The following is a 20068-nucleotide window of genomic DNA, read 5'->3' on the forward strand; positions in this document are numbered from 1 at the left end:
CGCAAAATAAAAAAAACGGTGCCAATGGATTTTCTTCCACTTTTTAGATGCTGTCATTGAAAATGCATTTATTTTATACGCACTGCATCCCAGCTCAAAACTTGTATTTAGCGATATTTAAGATTCTAGAATGGAAATCATCAGATGTTTGGTATCGTCAGGGGCGTGCACAGGGGAGGGGGGAGAAAGGACACCTGTTGCCCGGGCCTGAGCCGTAAGGGGACCTAATATTTTTAAAACTAGGCGTGAAATATAGGGGTAAAGAATAAGGAGGGGGCCCGGAAAAGTCATTTGTAACGGACCCCAAAATTTCTCTGCACGCCCCTGGGTATCGTTAGGAAATGCGAATGAATCAAGAAAACGTGCAATCAAAAGTTCCAGTACTGTAACTATAAAAAAGCACTAACAAAGCTTTCCTGGCGATAAAAACTGTCAAAATGTAGAGCATGTTCCAATAAAAACAATGTAAAATGCGGTGGCGTACATTTTGCAGCACCACCGAAAAACACAAAGAAGTCGGTGGATGTGTGAAAGCTGTAATGTTGGTTTGTGCATGCTTCAAAAAGGTGTTACATGCTTTCAAAAATTTCGCCAGAAACTAATTAAGAGTGAAATGATATAGAAATATGATTTTTTTGAGCAATCACGATTGCTTATTGCTTTCATTTGACTGTTTTTGGCGTGCTATCATTTCATTTTCCCACCTCCACCCTCCGCACCACCGTCGACCGGCTCCTCGCGATGCTGCTCCTATAGTGAAAGCAGTCTCGAGGTTGCATCCATGTCCTACACACACACAAACACATACACCTACACACACATACACACAGACACCTACACACACAAACATACACACAATTACCCACACGTTCATGCCTGCACACAGACACAAACACATATGCCTACACACGTACACATACCCCGCCTTTACACACACACATTCATACACACAACTACCCACACATTTATGCCAGCACACAGACACAAACACACATGCCTACACTCACATACACAACCCCATACACAGAAACACACATACCCCCCACACACAAACACACACGCCTGCATACACACTCGTGATTGCGAAAAACATAATTTGGATTCAAGATGTCAAAACTAATTTTTTTTTTTTTTTTTTTTTTTTTTTACTTAGCTTAAAAAGTAAATTAAAGCTTTAAAGCTTTGGATGCCTTTGAATTTATTTTTAAAGTTTTCTCTCTTTTTTTTTTTTTCATTTTATTACATGTTTTCAAAATTGTATACTAAAGGTAAGCTGTATTATTCCCAGAAAAAGAAGCCCCGAAGTTAAGTTTTTCAAAGAAAACGCCGAAGTGAAAATGTGCTTTAGCGAATTACAGTCCCAAATCCACGATCTCTTTACAGAAAAAATGTGGGAGAAACATGCCATAAAATGGTGTATTATAATAAAAGCACAACCCTGCAGTCTAATCAGTAAAGGGGAAAGGCGGGTTGTCTCGAAGTTTTCATTGGGTTCTAAACTCTTGAGAATGCTGTGCGAACTTCTGATAGCTCGAACTAGTAATAATTCAAAGGTTTTTACCGATCCCTTGGAACTTAGAGGAAAGTTTTCCCTTGGTACGTTTGCGAGAGTTGATAATAAATTAGAATAGTAACACCCCCCCCCCTCCTAACTCCAAAATAAATGTCTAGATATGTGCTTGCTTACAGTAATCAAGCATATTATGAATGTAATTGAACTACAGTATATTATGTCCCTCAGTTCACATCATTGGGACATATTTCAATAAAAGGTCTGTACACTTTCAGTGTAGTAAAAAACTCCAATGCATATCCGCGGACTATTATGGAGAAAAGACTTAAAAGCAGCTACGTACTAGTTGTTTGATTATTGAAAAATACTGATGACATGGGTATTTTATATCGACAAATTTCATACATTTATCCAGAGGATGTGCTGACGGGTGAAAGTCATAGGAAAAAGCAACAAATGCATCAATTTGCAGAACTTGTATTTACAGTAAACTCTCTCTAACTCGAAGCCTTATAATTTGAATATTCCTTCATCTCGAAATTTTCATTGTGTTCCAAATTCTTGAAAAGGCTGTGGGAACTTCCGATAGCTCAAACTACTTATAATTCGAAGGTTTTTACCGACCCCTTGGGACTTCGAGTTATCGAGAGTTTTAAATTAGAATAATACGACCCCCGCCCCTACCCAACTCCAAAATAAATGTCTAGATATGTGCTTGTTTACGGTAATCAAGCATATTATGAATGTCATTATTTCCCTCAGTTCACATCATTGGGACATATTTCAATAAAAGGTCTGTTCAATTTCAGTGAAAAAAAATTTTCCACTACAGTCAAGGGCCCATGTTTAGACAGTTTTGAACTTTTATCTTTTGTAGCACATCAATCATATGTTTCCATTTGAACGAAGTATTCTATTTTTTGGATGTGCCTTAGTACAAAAGTTTCCCTCAGGACAAAATATAGATGTGTAGATATGTCCCTTTAAAAATTAAACAAAAAAATGTTCACTGTCCCAAATTAGGGATCCCCCTCCCTAATTTGGGACACATAACATTGTGCTCTTTCTTTCATGTATGCAGTAATATATAATCGTTAAGGATTTCAACTATCATTTTACAACTCAATAAAGAAAAAAAACCCCATTAGATAAAAATAATATAATATAGTAAACGTTTAAAGATTTCAGAATGTATACTTGCCCCTGAAAATATTGAATGTCTCTCTAGCCATCTTAATTCTTTTGAATGTAATTTTCCCTCTACATTTGGAAGCATAAAAGCAATAACTCAAATAATTCTTAATGAGGCTGATTTTTAGCTGTCCATGGGCCTCATTTCACATCTTTTCACATTCATTTTCATTCCTTCACAAAACATGAACTTCACAAAAAATAAATGTCTCATCTATATTTTGACACTTATTTTCATTAGTAGAACTAACATATGTAATATTTTGGCGAACCGTCTTTTGCTCATCTCTCTCAATAAATGCCAGTTTTTTTCAACAATGACAACTTTTCTGTCCTGTTACTGTGTGGCATTTATTGTCATCAGAATCGTCATTTATTTTAAAAAATTTTGTATCTATATTTTTTTCTTAATACAATTATACACTTTATTTCCACAATACTTTTTTTAGACACTTTTTATGTCTTAGTATTCTGACTTAGAACAGTGTCCCAAGTTAGGAGTGCATTTGTAATTTCTCAAATTTATGAATAAATTAGTTAAACCGAATTAGTTAAGTGCAAATGAATTTACCCGAATGAGACACAGGTACATAGCCGAGATGAAATGTGAAACAAATTAAAACTAATGCTGCTCAGTCAGAGTAGGTAACCAAAGTTATTTCCATACTTAATAATTGCATATTTTTTCGAAATTTTCAAAATTATTAAACTAACCCCATTAAGCTAAAATATCAAAGTTTAGCTCTCATAGCCTCGAAAGATAACTACTCGTTTATTCTATAACACCATTTATTTCTCACTGGTGAAATCCGACAAGTGTACCATCCCTCTAAACTAAATTTGGAAAAATGTCCCAATTATAGTACTATCCCAAGTATGGGCATTTGACTGTGTATATCCGCGTTTTCAGTATCAGTAGATGCAATGCGTTAAGATACAGTCAACTTTCATCAGATCAACACTCCTCCAAAAGCAGCTACTAGTTATTTGATCATTTAAAAATACTATTGTCAGGGAGTGGTTAGGTATTGACAAGAAGTTCCATCCAGAACTAACCGAGCCTACCTTTTTGTATACCAACATTGACTTTCTAGCATCTGATCATAATTATCTTAATTAGCTAAGACTACAAATTATGTCAAACATACATTTTTATAAATATAACTGATTTTTAAAAACTAAATGCGCCTCTCTCATCTGATGAAATAGGTATGTAAAAAATAAACAAAAGAAATAAATGAAGTAGTAGCACCATTCAAACAATGCAATTAACTAATTCGGTTTAACTAAATACAATTTTTCCCATAACGATTTCTTCAATAGTTTTCAAAAAAAAATTAAATAAATAAAAATAAAAAAGCAAAATAAAATAAATACTTCTAGGAAAAAGTAATGAGCATCGGTATTATTTCCCATATTTATTTATTGGAAAAGATAAAATAAAACTTTAAAATGAAATAAAAATGAATTGTCTCAACAATCAGTATTTGGAAGTAAAAAACAAGGCATCTGAGTTGGAGTAGTAGTGGAAGTTGGATTCATTTTCGGGTTAAGGAATTGGGGTTTCTCCTTTTCACTTGGAGTCTATTTCTGTCAAGGATGAGAAGTCAGAGTCAGACTGATTTTGAGGAAACGGAGTCAGAGTTGGGAGTCAAAGGCTTTAAAATTCAAAAAAATTCAAAGTGTGAGTCAGTCCTTTTTCCTCAGAATCTGCATTAATGCCAAGGTTATGGAGTCCGAATCTAAGTCATGTGGTAGGAGTCAAACTGATTTTTGGGTACAGGAGTCAATGTCAACAGCCCTAAAAGTCTAGGAGTCTGAGTCATCCGACTCCTAGAATTTTCCTTCTTCGGACTCCTGAGTTTTCCTCATTTCCCCACCGCAGCCCTGGAAATACATTTGCAAATTGAATTCATTTCATTTTGATTCAGTCATATTTACCACTGATTTGGGCCAATGTTATTTTTTAAATAACTTTTTGCCTATTTTTTGAAAACAAAAATAAGAATATATTCAGAATGTGCCAAATTTTTGCCTTTTTTTCAAGCTGTCGTAAATAATCAAAATTTTTGAATAATTCAAAAAATACCCTTAAAATAGCTAATTTTAAAAAATTCTTTATCAAGAATTCTTTCCAACATCATTTGTTAGAAGAAAATCTGTCTTTATGTGAGGTACTTATATTTGCCTTACATTACCCGTAGACGCAAATGATAAGTTTTTTTAAACTGTTCAAAGTTAATCCAAAATTGTTGAAATCTAAAAGTAAAATATTGGAAGGAATTGTCCTCGCTTTGATTTTTTGACATCTCAAAATCCTACTTTCCAATTTTTAATTTTTCAATACTTTAAAAATTATTTTATCCATTTTGACTTTTCTTTTAAATTTCTAACCATGTTTTTTATGATGCATTAAACCTCCTTCCATGTGAAAGTCTTTTTCATGTCTGCTTTATAACTTACAAATGTTTCATTTTCATGATTTAAACAGTGCATTGAAAAATGATGGGATCACTCATATTTGAAATTGAGAACAAAAACCTTTTTTTTACTGATAATTAGTACACTCTGTGGCATGAATGTACAGGAAGAATTGCTTTAAATATAACTAGTGGCACCCGCACGGCTTTGCCCCTAGTAGAAAATAAAAAGGTCATTGGTTCGCCTGTATATTAACAAATAATGGAGGATGAATTTCTCGCCAATTGGCTATGTTAAATGGCTCACCCATGGCTCATAACGGTTCCACGTTATGATGATTTCGTAATTTACTATTCCACTATTGTGATCATTTGCTCGGAAAGAGTTTCTTAAAATTAGAATATAAAAAGAACAAAATCGAATTTTCGAAAAATCGCTTCGAGGGGCACAACCCCATGCTACAAACTAACTTCGTGCCAAATTTCATTAAAATCGGCCGAACGGTCTAGGCGCTATGCGCGTCACAGACATCCTCCAGACAGAGAGACTTTCAGCTTTATTATTAGTAAAGATTAATTTAATTTTATGAATTATTAAATTTCATTTTGTTAACTGTTTCAAAAAGATAGGTCTACCTTTAATCATTTCCATCAGTATCAGGCCCGGATCCCTGTACTTGCAGACCCTGCGGTGAGGGAGTCCATGCCATTAAACGGGCCAGTGACCCTTAGTGACATAGAAATGCAGTAGGCAGTTAGGGGGTCTGCTAATATTTTGCAGGGGGAGGCAAAATTTATAGAGGCCTAATCAGTATGTGCATCTGAGCTGAATTTGCATGAATACCAGAGTTGAATCTTGCTGTATAATTTAGCACACCAGTGAAGGTCTACAAACCAGGTACTGCTCACTATGGAAAGTGAAGATAAATGCCTGGTCAGTAAGATGCAAGTTACTGCCACTGAATAATTTTCTTTGCTGAGATTTCTAATTTGTTCAATGTTATATAAAAGTGTTAAGAAAATAATTATTTTTCAAATTGTTTTTGGCTATTAATCACAAGTTTAATTTTGGGGCCATTTCTCAATATTTTGTTCAAATGTATAGTCTGCAAACCGACAATTTATTTACCATAACAATTTAATTTACTGTTTGATTAGCATATTATTTTGGTTTGAGCTTGAGTGTTGGTAGGAGAAACTCCAAAATAATAATAATCAAGTGTTGATTAAACAGTAAACTAAATAGTTATGGCAAGTAAAGTGTCATGTTGTAGACTCTACATTTGGAGAAAAAAAAATACTGTGAAACGGCCTTTTTATTAATTCAATAGAGAAATCAAGTAAATGCTTCAATAAAAAGGTTCAAACAAATTCAATGAGAGAAAACAATTCTGTATAAGTGATACACATATAGGTTGGTCTTTTTTTTTTTTATCATGGAAATGAAACAAACCATAATTTTGAAACTGGACTAGCTGTTCGAAAATATTACCGTATTACCCCGCATTATCTGGCATGCTGCTAAATTCGGAGGTCACCAGATTTTCAATAAAACATGCCTGGTTTTTTCCGGCATGCTCGAAAAATCGAGGTTAGGAAAAAAAATTAATGCTATAAAAAATATATGTTCAGCTTTAAAATGAATAAAAGTTCTATACATATCTTATTAGCATTAATAAACAGTTTTATTTTGTAAAAATATTTCATAACAATGTCATTTATTATTTTAACTAGAAAAATATCTTTTAATAACAAATAATTTTATTAAAATTAAATAAAAACAAAGTAAGCAAACATTTAAGCAGTAAGTTACAGCCCCTAAACCGGAGCTAAATAATTTATCATAGCTATTTAATAATTAACAATTAAACTTTCATCTCTTAAAGCAACCTAAAATAATTTATTTTGAAAGATCATGAACAAATCGCAGTAACGATGATTGCTTATGAATTTACTTTATAATAATGACCTACCATAAATAACAAGCACAGATTATATGCAATGCACATTTTTTTAATTTTTTTTTTGAAAGAAAGTTACTTTTAGGATTTATTTTTTTTCCCTTAAAGTGGTTTGCTTTCTGATTGGAACTGAATGGGGAAAATTAGTTTTGTTGTGCTGCAAAATAAACCTTGAATTATCCGGCATCCCGGAAAATTTGAATTTTGAGGCATGCTGGTCAACCTCACTTTTTCCACCATGCCGGATAATGCGGGGTATTACGATAATAGGTACTATGTTAAAAGAGATGCAAAACCTTTGTATATCAGTTGATGAATGAAATTAATCCGCAAATGAGCTCAATTACTCAATACACGAAACATCATTTTCCAAATGTTATGGTAGCTGCTTTTCCACAGCTGCTTCATAATCCAAACTACATAATTTTAAAATTTATTCTACTTTTTAACGTCTAATTCAGAGAATCTAATGTTTTTAAAATCTTGCATTTGAACTGTTTCAAACAAATAGATGCATATGCACATTAACATTAACTCATTTTTACTTCCTTTTACAAAAAAGGAAGTATTGTATTCGCGAAAAAAATTTCACTCAAAAGTCGACCTTAATTTCCATTTAGCTTACCCCCGAATGAATGTTTTTTTTTCGACCCGACCACACGTGGATATATGCCTAGGAACGTACAGACGCCCGAAATATCCATTTTGACGATCCCCGAGTTAACTACAACTAGTTTGCTTGTGACGTCTGTATGTATGTATATGAGTATGTATGTCGCATAACTCAAGAACGGAATGTCCTAGAAAGTTGAAATTTGGTACGTAAACTCCTAGTGGGGTCTAGTTGTGCACTTTCCTTTTTGGTTGCATTCGGATGCTCCAAAGGGGGTCTTTTGCACCTTTTTGGGGGGAAATCATTGATAATTTTGTTGTAAACTCAAGTGGTGTTATAATTTGACAGACACTTGGCGATATATCGGCAGTCTTTTGGTCGCCAAGTTTTGTCTCATAAATTTGGAGATTTTTTTTAAAATCTGGTTTCAATTTGGCCACTGTTGGTGATAGTTAGAGAGTAAACTGTTGAAGAACATTAAAACTGCCAATAATGAGAAAATTATATTAAAAAAATTATATTAGAGTAAAAGGAAGTCATGTGGTGCACATTTCAGCTCGTTTGTTTTGTAAATGCGTTACAGTCATAAATAACATCTGGACAAATTCACAGGACAAAAGTTAATTTGTAAGTAGTTTTGTGATGATAAGCAAAATTCTTATGATCTAGAATGATCTTTGGAAAAAGTCAAAAATTCTGGTGTATTCTGAACTTAGTCTTGTATTGTAATACAGTGAAACCTCCCTTAACGGACACTCCCGAATAACGGACACCTCTAATTAACGGACATTTTTGCAAGTCCCAGTCCCTCAATATAGGCCATTCCATGTAATTCACTCTCAATAACGGACACTCCGAATAACGGACAGTTATTTCAAAAAAAAATTTCCTTGCGATCGTAGCGCTTCCGTTTTTTTTTTTCTTTTCACAGAATATCTTGGTAACTGCTTGCCTTACAAAGCTTTTCATCCTCCACAACTGATATTCTACCCCCACCCCCGTCATTTCCTTATCACTGTTTCTTGGAATTAAAAAGGTGGTAAGGGGCAGAGGCAGCGATTGGGGCTTAAAAGTTGGGGGCAGAAAAAAAAAGAACTAAAAGGCATGGAACTTTTTGCGGGCAGCAAAAAAGAAAAAAAAAAGTCATAATTTTGTAACGGCTAGTTTTGAGAGTATTGAAGCAGATAAGTGAAAACTGATGTCAGCCTAACAATTAACGTACGTTTTTCTTAAGATTTTAATGAATTTTGTACACAATAACTATTCAAAAGTTAAGATAAAAAAGAAGAAACTGAGCGCTTTTTCTAAGTGGGGCTCTCGGGAGATGCAATTGAGCAGACCTGCGCCGGTAGTAGTTGGCTTTATGGCGCCGTGGTTTCGTTGGGTTGTTTAATTTTTAGACATGAAAAAGATTTGCCCATATTCAAGGTCATATTGCCAACTGTCAATCATGCAATAGTGATACTCGAGATAAAATAAATAAATTAACCATAAAAAGTGTGTGGGGGGAGGGGGGTTACTCCGCCGAATCGCCGCCGTTGGTAATGCAAAAAAGAGATGTCAAACTGTTTTAACTGATTACTTTAATTGATTAAATGCTTTTTAAGACAAGTGTGTGCTGTCAGTATATCTTTATTAAGAAAAAACAGATTAATTACACTTGACGTAAAATGTAGTAAACCTTTCGCAATTGTTTCGATTGTGTTCTACAAAGGGAACAACAGCCCATTTTGAAAAAGGTAAATTAAGTAGTTCCTCCTAATAGCGGACACCTCCCAATAACGGACAAAACTTCTAGTCCCTTGACTGTCCGCTATTCGGAGGTTTCACTGTATAAGCACTGTTTACACATTTCAGATTGTTGGTGAGTTCAGGTAAAACTGCACACGGTCAAGACCTGAAAGATTTTTTTAAACGCAATGTAAATAATAACAAAAAAATCTAATACACATTTCAATTCGCCTATATATTTGAACTTTTCTTTTGTCAACTAATTAACTTCAATTACAAATTCTCTTTTCAAATCGTGAGTGCCACAAAAATAACATATGAAACAAGTCAAAATATATTTAAAAATAGTCTAAAACTGCAAACATGTGATAACATTTAACAATAGCGAAGGATGAAAAATCAAGAACATTCACGCATGTTTAAAGGTAAATGATGAACAACATAAAAAATGTGTTTAGATATTTACATGGCAGTGATAGTTTATCTTAGTATCTTAAGAGCTGCATCAACCATTTCATCAGTAGAAGCTTTTCCAGTAGAAATAACTTCCATAATTGAGGCATGAAGACAAAAATTCAAAAGAATAAGAATGTTTTTCCGTAAACGTTCCAAATCTGGTGCCTGGTCATCTAGAATAGGTGGTTGTTCAACGTGTTGCAACACTTTGATAAGAACATCATCAATTAGTTCCTTACCGTATCCTAACTTCTGCATCAAATCAGGGTCCTTAACTAGAATATAAAGTAACTCTGAAAATTTGCTACGTAATTTTTCAAGTGTATAATCAGCACCTTCATTTGTACTCTCAACAGAAATGGCAGGTACAGGGCAATCAGGAACAATTGCCTCAGCTGAATTTGTCACTAAGGAGAATGCATCAGAAAAATCTAAAGCTTTCTGATGTTCAGTTATGTTGTTAGAAACAAAAGAGTCTGAGCAATTTTCACCTAACTCATCCAATAATGAATCTACAGACAGATTAGCATCGATTGATGCACATTTTTCAACCTCAGCAATGTGATCTTTTAAAGGCACAAATTCATTGAGAGGATTTTTATCAGTGGTTTCATTCTGGATGGACTCGTTTGCTGATTCTGTGTGACGAAGAATCATGTGCTCAGTAAAAAGTTCAAGATTGTCAAATAATGAACTACAAGAAATACATGCTGATAAAGCACAATTAAGTCTTAAAGCAGACTTAATTGCATTTACGTCACTATTTGATTCCTTATGTATGACTTTATTACAAAACTGTTTATGATATTCTAAAACATCTGAAGAAACGAGAAGGCAGTTACAAACAGTGCAGTGAAATGGTGTAGCAAAATTCCCTTCAGTTTCTTTTAATTTAGTTTCTGGATTTGAATCACATTTTTCAGAAGTTTGATCTAGATGCGTCAACATATGATCAAAATACTGTTCCATGTCACTGAATGTTAAATTACATGAGATGCAACCTGCAATAGAACACTGAAGCTCCATGGCAGATCTTATGTATTCTACATTATCTTTGTTTGGTTCTAAATTTTCTACCTCATGATAGTAGTTAGAACAAAACTTTTTGTGCTTGTCATAAATACCAAAAGTTGAAAATAGACTATTACATGCAGAGCAAATAATGCTTTTTCCACCAGTAATATGTGAATCTCCTTTATTTTTATCATCTGTGCAGTGCAAGAAAATCTCTTTCTCTACAAAACCTTTTGCTTTTTCAAGAGAAAGCTGGGTTATCTTCTTTTTCATTTTGCAAAATTTCCGCACATGTACATTATAATGAGCTTTTGTAGTAAACCCAATATTGCAAGAATCACAAGTAAATAAAGACTTTTTAATACCACCAATAGTTACTTCTTGTAATAATTCACAATTTTGCAAATTAAAAGATTTCTTTGCAACATGTTGTCCACCTAATTTATCAACAGTACTTAAGTTACTCTTCTTTGCTGTAGCAATTTTATCATCAACAGTTTTAAACTGTAAGTGCCAAAATAAATGATGTTGTACATTTGAGTGACTGTCCATTTCATCATTACATATTTCACAAACATAAGGATTCAATTCATCAATTTCCAAATACTTATTTTGAACACTAAAATGGCTGAGACGATGTGGAACAAAATCTTTTATTGATGAAAATTCCTCCAAACATTCATTGCAACAAATGACCTCAGGTTCCTTAGTTGCTTTTTTAGGAATTGGAGCAGGGGAAGGAGGTAAATTTGATAATGATTTGTGAACAGCATCAAGATTTTTTATCAGTGTATCTCTATGTTGCTTTGACTGTCGATGCCGCTGTAAACCGCATAATTTTTGAAATCCAATTTGACATATGTCACAATAATATTCTAAAGTATGCTGATCATTTTCAATATAACTTCTTCCACCATAGATTTCTTCAGTGTTAAGGGTTTTTATAGTGCTTCGACAACAAACAAAAGATTTGGGATTTCGATTTGGATGTGCTTTTAAGGCATGCTGTTGGACATGAAGTTCTGATAAAAAGTAAACATTGCATTCTTTACAACTAAAAGAAAGATTATCACCATGAAATTCCTGTAAATGCAAAGGCAAATTTTCACCTTTTTTGAGTTTAACAAAGCAAAATTTGCATGTAATTACCCTTTCTAAGTGGTTTTTACAAAAATGCTTATCACGTATAAATGGAGATGGATAATCTGTCATACAAATTGGGCAAGAATTGCGAAATAGATCCAATTTCTTTTTTAAAGCAGCAGGCAATTCGTCGGGATTTAGCCTAACATTTGAATTTTTCTTACTGGACGTTGTATTATTAGATAGGCCAGCAAGAAACTGCACAGCTGGATTTAGATCTGAAAGCTCATTTCTATGTTCAAGCTTTTCATGCTGCTGCTTAATGGATTCTGATTCAAAGATCTGGGAACAAATGTTACAGGTACTATTTTTGAGGAATAACCTTATTTCTTCCTCAGATTTATCAGCATGATTACGTAAATGAATATTACGAGCTCGAATATGAAAAAAATCTTTATTGCAAAAAGGACACTTTATTTTAACATTCGCAGATTTAGTTGCTTTTCCCCAGTGGTTAAATTTCTTCTGATGCAGGAAATAACTATGAGAATCTTGAAATTTTTCAAAACAAACAGGACAGTAGTTCAGAAAAGGCTTTGCGAAACGGGCAGAAAGACTTTTATATTTATTGGAATACTTTTGAAAAGGAGAACTAAAACTCTTTCTTGCTGAACCACCAGAATCATGTGGTAAACTCAACTGTCCTATGTGTTGTCTGCTTTTATGACTGGAAACCGATTTTCTAGCAAGGACATGCGTAACACTTTTTCTGGCCTTAAAACTTTCTTTTCTCTTCTTAACACATGATTTATAAAAAACTTCTGCACACACTTCATTTTTTTCAAAGTGCTTACACAGTAACATTTCCGTCGGGTACTCGCTTTTGCACCACATACAAGTGAAAGAATGTGTGTGTTTAGCAAATGAATGAAGATCACTTTTCATGTTTCTAAAAGATTGATTGTTTGGTGGATATTTTTCATGGGAAGATCTATTTTTTTGCAGATGCTTACTACTATCCTTCGCAAAACTTTTGCGAGCAGAAAAACTTTCTTGCAATTTTGATGACTTAGATTTACAAATACCTCTTTGAAGATGATTGTTATATTTTAGTTGGTTTTTGAAGAATTGACAACAAATGGGGCAAACAATGATATGTTTTCCTGTTGATTGATTTAACTGAGCAGATGAACCAGGCTTTCTTTTTGAAGCTTGAAATTTTTTTAAAAAATATTTTCTTCTTAAATAAGTTTTGACACAGGTCTGTTTATGGTGCTTAAAAGAATTGAAAAAAATGAATTTTCTTTTGCAATAGCAACATGCAATTGGAGAACCTATTAATTTCCCAACACATTTAATCCTGTGCTTATATAACACACGCAGACAAAACGTAACAAATCCACATTTTTGGCACTTTTTTTCTTTCTTTCTGGTGCTTAAAGTCAGATTATGTCCAGAAGGAAATCTCCTTTTGGCATCCATTCTTTACAGCTAAAAGTAAAAAAAGCACACTTGTACATGCATGTAAATAGAGATAAACAGTAAAACAAAGACCAAGTGCAGGAAAACCTTTTTTTTTTTTTCATTATAAATAACAAATGAGGCAGTGAGAAGCAAAGAGATGTAACCGGACATTTTCAAGTTTTGAGAAAAACGACTATTAAGATAACGTCCTAGATAGGCTTTCATTGAATTTTTTTTTGAAATCATGCTATACAGCACCTACCAGGACTACTAGTACTATCTCTTGCCCCAAGACAGAGGAGGGGTCCACCTCCCATTTGTACTGGTTATCTCTAAATTTTTAATTTTGTCATTAACACCCCTATGCTTCTCACTGCCTCAAATGTAAACTTTACTAGAAATTAGAAACGTACCGAGTACTCGGTAACTACTCGGTACTCGGCCTAGTCGTCCAAATTCTGATCAGATACTCGGCCAATACCGAGTAGTTGCAAAAAATTGAATATTGTTCAATGCAGATACTAAAATTTATAAAAAAAAAGAGCAAGCATTATATTATGCAATCATTTACAATTAAAATTTATAAGTCAAATTTAAATTTTGAGAATAATGAAGTTTGTAATGCTTCAATGGAATAAATCTTTATTTTAATGTCCCCAAAGTTAATAAAACTTATTTATTAAAAATTATGCAAAAAAGGTAAGTATAGAAAATATGGAATTTTTATATTAAAAATGGATTTTTGCTACAAACAAAAATTAGTTATAAAAAATATAAAAATACCTTTGCTTAAAAAATAAAACAACGTTAATAGCAACAGTGCAGGAACACTGCAGACACGTGTTTTGGCGTTACAAGGAATTCCTTTTTCAATGCACAAAATGGGAGCTCGTGGACTTAAAGGCATCCGACAAAAGTCTGATTTTTTTATCGAATGTCTTTACATTCTTCAGCTCACATGTTATGCACTGAAAAAGACGTTCCTTGTAACGGGGGAGGGGGAGGGGCAGAAACACGTGTTTGCAGTGTTCCCGCACGTTTGTTGCATTAAAATTATTTATGTTTGCTGGACAAAAACTATAATTGATTGGTATACAGTGAAACCCCTCCTAGCGGACACCTCTCAAAGGCAGACAATTTTTAATTCCCCAGTTTCAATGCAAATAACATTATTAAACCCCTATCCTGCGGACACCTCTCTATTGCAGACAAAAATAATTGTCCTGTTAGTGTCCGCATTAGAGGGATTTTATTGTAATTTGTTTTAATTTTAACTTGATTAATCATACCTTTTATTTATTTATTTTTAATTTTAAAAATAATTTTTTTGTAAAATTTTTGACACAAACAAAATTGTTTATATAATGCGTAATTGAATTTCAGCAGGAATTTAGTTTTAAAAACTATTATATGGACAAGGAGGTCTATACTATTCCAATGAGTTCAAAATTCATCACGTGTGTTGGTGCTCCTTCTTAAAACATAATCAGGGTTCATACCCTTTAGGCAGAAAAAAATTCAAGCACTTTTCAAGTACTTTTCAAGGTAAAAAATTTTGTTTTCAAGGCAATATCATAAATTTGTACTAAAAATATTGTATGCAGATTTCATTTACTACAAACACATAGAAATAAGGCAATAATACAAAAAGTATAGGAAAACAAAATTGCTTTTTCTACAACGAGAGACATTTTGATGAAAGATCTACTGCGTTGAAAGTTTTTCTGAAAATTTTGAAAAGTTTGGTCATAAAGAGAAGCAGATACCAAGAGGTTTAATTTTGGGGTTTTTTACAGGTTGCAGCAGTCAGTGGTTTGTATATTTTCTAGAATCAGCAAATTAATACTTTTAAAAAAAACTTTCATAAGTACTTTTAACTTTTATGGGAAGAAACTAAAATACCCAAGTTCAATGGCATTGCCAGAGAGGAGTTTTTGAAGTTACTCCCCCCCCCCCCCCCCCGGTTTCAACAATTATTTCCAATATCTATACAGTGGTTTATTACAATATAAGGGCGGTTAGGACAAAAACACTACCCAGAAAGTTATTTCAGTTTGCACTATTAAGTTCTAATAATATTAGGTTTGCAAATCATTTATAAGTATGCAAATCAATTATTCGTATGTATTTATTAGCTGTTCAGCCAATAAGGCATTTCAACTGTCCTCAAGTAAATTTAAAAATTAGGAAGTAAGAAAAGTTTATGAAAGTCCACAGTCCAGTCTCTACACCTCAAAATATACAAAAGCAGTTTAAGCAGTGGTAAATACTCTGAATGCAAACTTGAGCCTATTCAGCTTTCGTTGATTAACTTGCAATAGACAATAAATGTGCAAGTTCAGATTTATAGAGCCATATTTCGAAATTGAAAAGATTCACAAGAAGTTGACATATATTATGACAAAAGTAGTTTTATTTTGGGAAAAAATGGGTTATTGTTGAAATTAGAATTTAAATTTAGAAAGGCAATAATATTCAGGTGTAATTGTGATTTGTGAGTTCATAAAAAATTACCTGAAAGTTTCAAAAAGCAAAATGGGGCGAAGGGGGGGGGGAATAATTTTTAAAACTAAAACCCCTATTACTTGAATATACATATGTACAACAATAATGTTTGCTATGCATACAATTCATAAAATAGTTTATTTAGTCAAAATATTCTGTATTATAGAAATACCATGCCCATTGCCCACTGCCTGTTGATAACCAGCAACAGGCACTGGGCCTAGCTAGGCTTGTACTGGTCAATTTATTAGATCCAAATGAAGATGAATGACCCTCCTTAAGCTATCTACCCCTTTGCTGATTAAAGCCTCTTTCGGTAAGCTCCAAGTACCCACAACCTTAATAAACTAGTAATTTTGAACATTTGAGGAAAAGGGGAAAATTGGAGATACAGGGAGGTAAAAGCATAAAAACGAACACTACTGGATTTCAAGTGAACAATCATAACACAACCGCCCCTGTTATACACCTTATTTATTTTAGCAGCCATAAAAAAATGATGTACTTATAAATAAAATTATATAAATCAACTTTATATTTAAAATACAAATTTTAAGTTAATTTGTTAGGTGCTCAACTGCTGAAATTTAAATTTTTTTTAAAAAAATCTGCTATGACCAAAAATTAGGTAAAGATAATCATTCAAAATTGCAAAAATAAATTAGCAAATAATTAAACAAGACCAAGGTAATAAATTCTTTAGTTATTAAAATAAAAAATAAAATAAGCTAATCTGATGTAGCAGTGTCAAAATAACTACTAATTGCCAAAAATATAAAAACATTTACAAAATGCAAAAGGATTGAAATCTCAAACAAGGGAAGCAAATTTTCGCGAATTAAGTTTAATGTACTGAAGTTTATTTTACTGAAATTAAACATAAAATATACTAATCTACGGTAGCAAATATGAAAATAACATCCGATTAGTGAATATATTTAAATATTTGCAAGATGCAAAAAGATTGAAATTTCAAACACTAGAAGCAATTTTTCGCAAAGTCTGAGTTCGTTCGACGTGGCATGTTTCCCATGAAATAAATTTATTTGTTTTTTATTAAAATTAAACAAAAAATATACTAATCTAAGGTAGCATATGCGAAACTAACATTTGATTAGCCAAAATATTTAAATATTTGCAGGATGCAAAAAGATTGAAATTTCAAACACAAGAGAAATTTTCCGCGAAACCCGAGTAAGGTCAATGTTGTCATGGTTTCCAAATTAATTTCTTTGTTAATTAATGAAATTAAACAAAAAATAAACTAATCTAAGGTACCATATGTCAAAATATCTTTCGGTTGTAAAAAACATCAAAATATTTACAAGATGCAAAAGGATTGAAATCCCAAACACGGAAGCAATTTTTCGCGATGTTGCATACTGAACACATGTTCAAAAAATTGCATTGGTGAAATACTTTTTTAAAACTTCTAAGCACAGATTTTTGGGAGAATTTAAGCACTAAGAAACTTTTTCAAGGTTTTAAAACTTTTTCAAGGTTTTAAAACTTTTTCAAGGTTTTCAAGCACTTGAAAATGAACTTTTTTTTTTCAAGCACTTTTCAAGGTTTTTCAAGGGCGTACGAACCCTGATAATTGGTACTTGGTAACTCGGGCGAGTAGTGAAAGGCCAAGTACTCGGTACTCGACCAAAGTGCTACTCGGCACGTCTATACTAGAAATGCAAAAAATAAACAATAAAATGCCTAACAGGTAATAAATATTTCATCTGATTATTGCAGATAAGATAACACTACCAGTAATTGGCAGGTCGTCAGTTATTGGCACTTGCTTCAAAAATGTCATAAGATTCATATCCAATCTTTGAAAAGTAGAAGGCTATTTACCAGCTGAATGAAGTTTACGTTAAAGATTATAACTTCGGTTCATGTTACTAGATGGCAGCAGAGCAAAGGAAAGAGAAACAATTGTGGCTTGTGTCCAATCAGACATTTTCGTTGCAAAAGCTTCTCTGTCAAAATGACACAGGGCTTTCAAATTCATGAAAATCAATCAAAATATTGACTTTTGGATGTTTAAATATTTAAATAAGAGAATTCTGTATGAGCAATGTCAAAAAAAAAAAAATTTGTCAATTGGTGCAAAATTAGCTGAGTTATGATCAATTTTGTATATGATCATGTCCGTTTGTTTACATTTTGCGGCTGCTGGAGCAGCTGTATAATTTGTTTCCTGCTTACTTGAGATGTGAATGATTTTATGAATTTTTTAAGCATTTTTTTTCTAATTATTTAATTTTATTTTAAAGTTTGTAAGATGGCAACATGAATTCAAACTGTTCTCAATCTTTTTTTTTTTTTTTTTTTTGGCAAGCTATTTTTTCGGACGCAGTTTTGATATTTGTTTCTGCTAGTTTTTCCTTATTAGCCAACTTTAACTGTTTTTGTTCATTATTTTGTTTTGTTTCTATTGAATTATTTGATTATGTTTTTATTCTTCATTACGTTTTTCCTTCCTATGTCATCCAAACAGTGTAAAAATTTAATCTGGAGGAATTTTCTGCATAATCCGAAATTTCAGAAATCCGAAGAGGCACGAGCCCCAATTACCTTGGATTTTCGAGACTCTACTGTAATTGATTTGCGTTCTTTGAACAATCTCCTGAAAACTACCATGTACAGTCAGCAAAACTTGTTACTATAGAAATAAGATCATCTTCCACACATGGATATTTTTCAAAATTACAGTTGCACTGCACTACCTGTGGTAATTTTGCTGGCTCGTCTTTTAGTAGTCATCGCTCTGACCCTAGTCGCTGTTTCGACATTAATGACAAAATTGTTCCAAACTTTCACTGAAATGGGAAGGGGTCATGCAGCTTTAGACATTTTCGATTGTGTTGGGGATTCCAGTAATGGACACAAAGGCCCAGACAGGCAAGTTTTGGTACACAAGTGCTCTTGCTGATGGCGACACTGCAACTTCTGAATCAATAAATGCTGCACAAATTTATGGTGCTGATGGTAAAATTGAAAAAGAAGAATGCCTGAACCATGTAGTAAAAAGAACTGGTAAAAGACTTGGAAGAATGGAGAGCAAAAGGTATAATACTCGGCGGGAAAAAAGTAGGGAGTCTAACGGACAACACCATTACCAAGCTTCGAAGGTTTTATTGCAAAGCTGTCAAAGATAATGCCCGAGATGTCGAGAAAATGAAAACAACCATTTATGCAATGCTGTTCCATTGTATGTCGAATGACAGGAAGCCACAGCACAGCAAATGCCCATCTAGTGTGAAATCTTGGTACTTTTTCCAAATTGCGTTAACTACAGGTAGTACTCCGAAAAAGCGCTCAAAAATGAAAATTGTTTTGAGGCAGGAAAATGTTGAGAAAGTTATGCCGGTCTACCAGAGGCAGCATCTACAGAACTTCTCCTGCGATACACGAAAGGGAAAACACAAAATGCCAATGAATGCCTGTATAGCTTCATATGGGGCAATGTTCAAAGGAGATTTTTCTGTCCAAGAAATATTTAGATATGGCTGTCACTTCAGCTGTAAGCAAGTTCAATTTAGGATGTGTGAAATCTCTTGAATTTGTAAAATTTGTGTAATGAAAACTCAAAAGTGATCGCTGAGAAAAAGTACAAAAAGACGTCGACTCACAAAAGAACACAAGACAATCCAGTGAATTTCAGCAAAAACATCCAGTGAAGAACCGTTTACGTTTTTGAAGGGACTGTGAAAAAAGTGTACAAATGAAAAAAACATATAATAGGCAAGCTTTAATGTGTTAGACTCTGCAGGGACCAATTTGAAAAACGTATATGTAATTGATAAAAACATATGGAATATAAAGGGCTTCTCTGTAATGCCAAAAAATTCAAAAAGTCTTCCAAAGATATCATCAAAAGCAAAAGTGAAGGAATTACTCATTGAGCAGGAACATGGTGCAATCAAGTCATCTGAAGTAACAGATTAAGAGGTCTCGGTCATGTCTGCAGAAGCCCTGAAAATAACCTGGCCAGAGCTTACACATTCAAGAATCCTATGGGATCCTGAACTAGAGGAAGACCACCAACAAGGTGGATGGATGATATTGAAAGTAACTTCAAAAACTACTTTTAAAAAACTGGCAGCAAGTTGCTGTGTAT

The 20068-nt window shown here is 33.3% G+C and overlaps 2 protein-coding genes across 2 annotated transcripts in view; one reads left to right on the forward strand and one right to left on the reverse strand.

Moving 5' to 3' along the window:
* Positions 1-8850: 8850 nt before the first annotated feature.
* The window catches only part of LOC129230284 (zinc finger protein 845-like), a 41696-nt gene continuing 30478 nt past the window's right edge, over positions 8851-20068 (reverse strand). The window contains exon 2 of the mRNA XM_054864683.1: positions 8851-13473. Coding sequence (XP_054720658.1) covers positions 9910-13464 — 3555 coding nt within the window. The 5' untranslated portion in view covers positions 13465-13473 and the 3' untranslated portion in view covers positions 8851-9909. The remainder of the gene's footprint in view (positions 13474-20068) is intronic.
* The window catches only part of LOC129230285 (uncharacterized), a 61193-nt gene continuing 61033 nt past the window's right edge, over positions 19909-20068 (forward strand). The window contains exon 1 of the mRNA XM_054864684.1: positions 19909-20019. Within this exon, the coding sequence (XP_054720659.1) occupies positions 19909-20019 (111 nt within the window). The remainder of the gene's footprint in view (positions 20020-20068) is intronic.

Source organism: Uloborus diversus, chromosome 9 (assembly GCF_026930045.1).
Source record: "Uloborus diversus isolate 005 chromosome 9, Udiv.v.3.1, whole genome shotgun sequence".
Classification (NCBI taxonomy): domain Eukaryota; kingdom Metazoa; phylum Arthropoda; class Arachnida; order Araneae; family Uloboridae; genus Uloborus; species Uloborus diversus.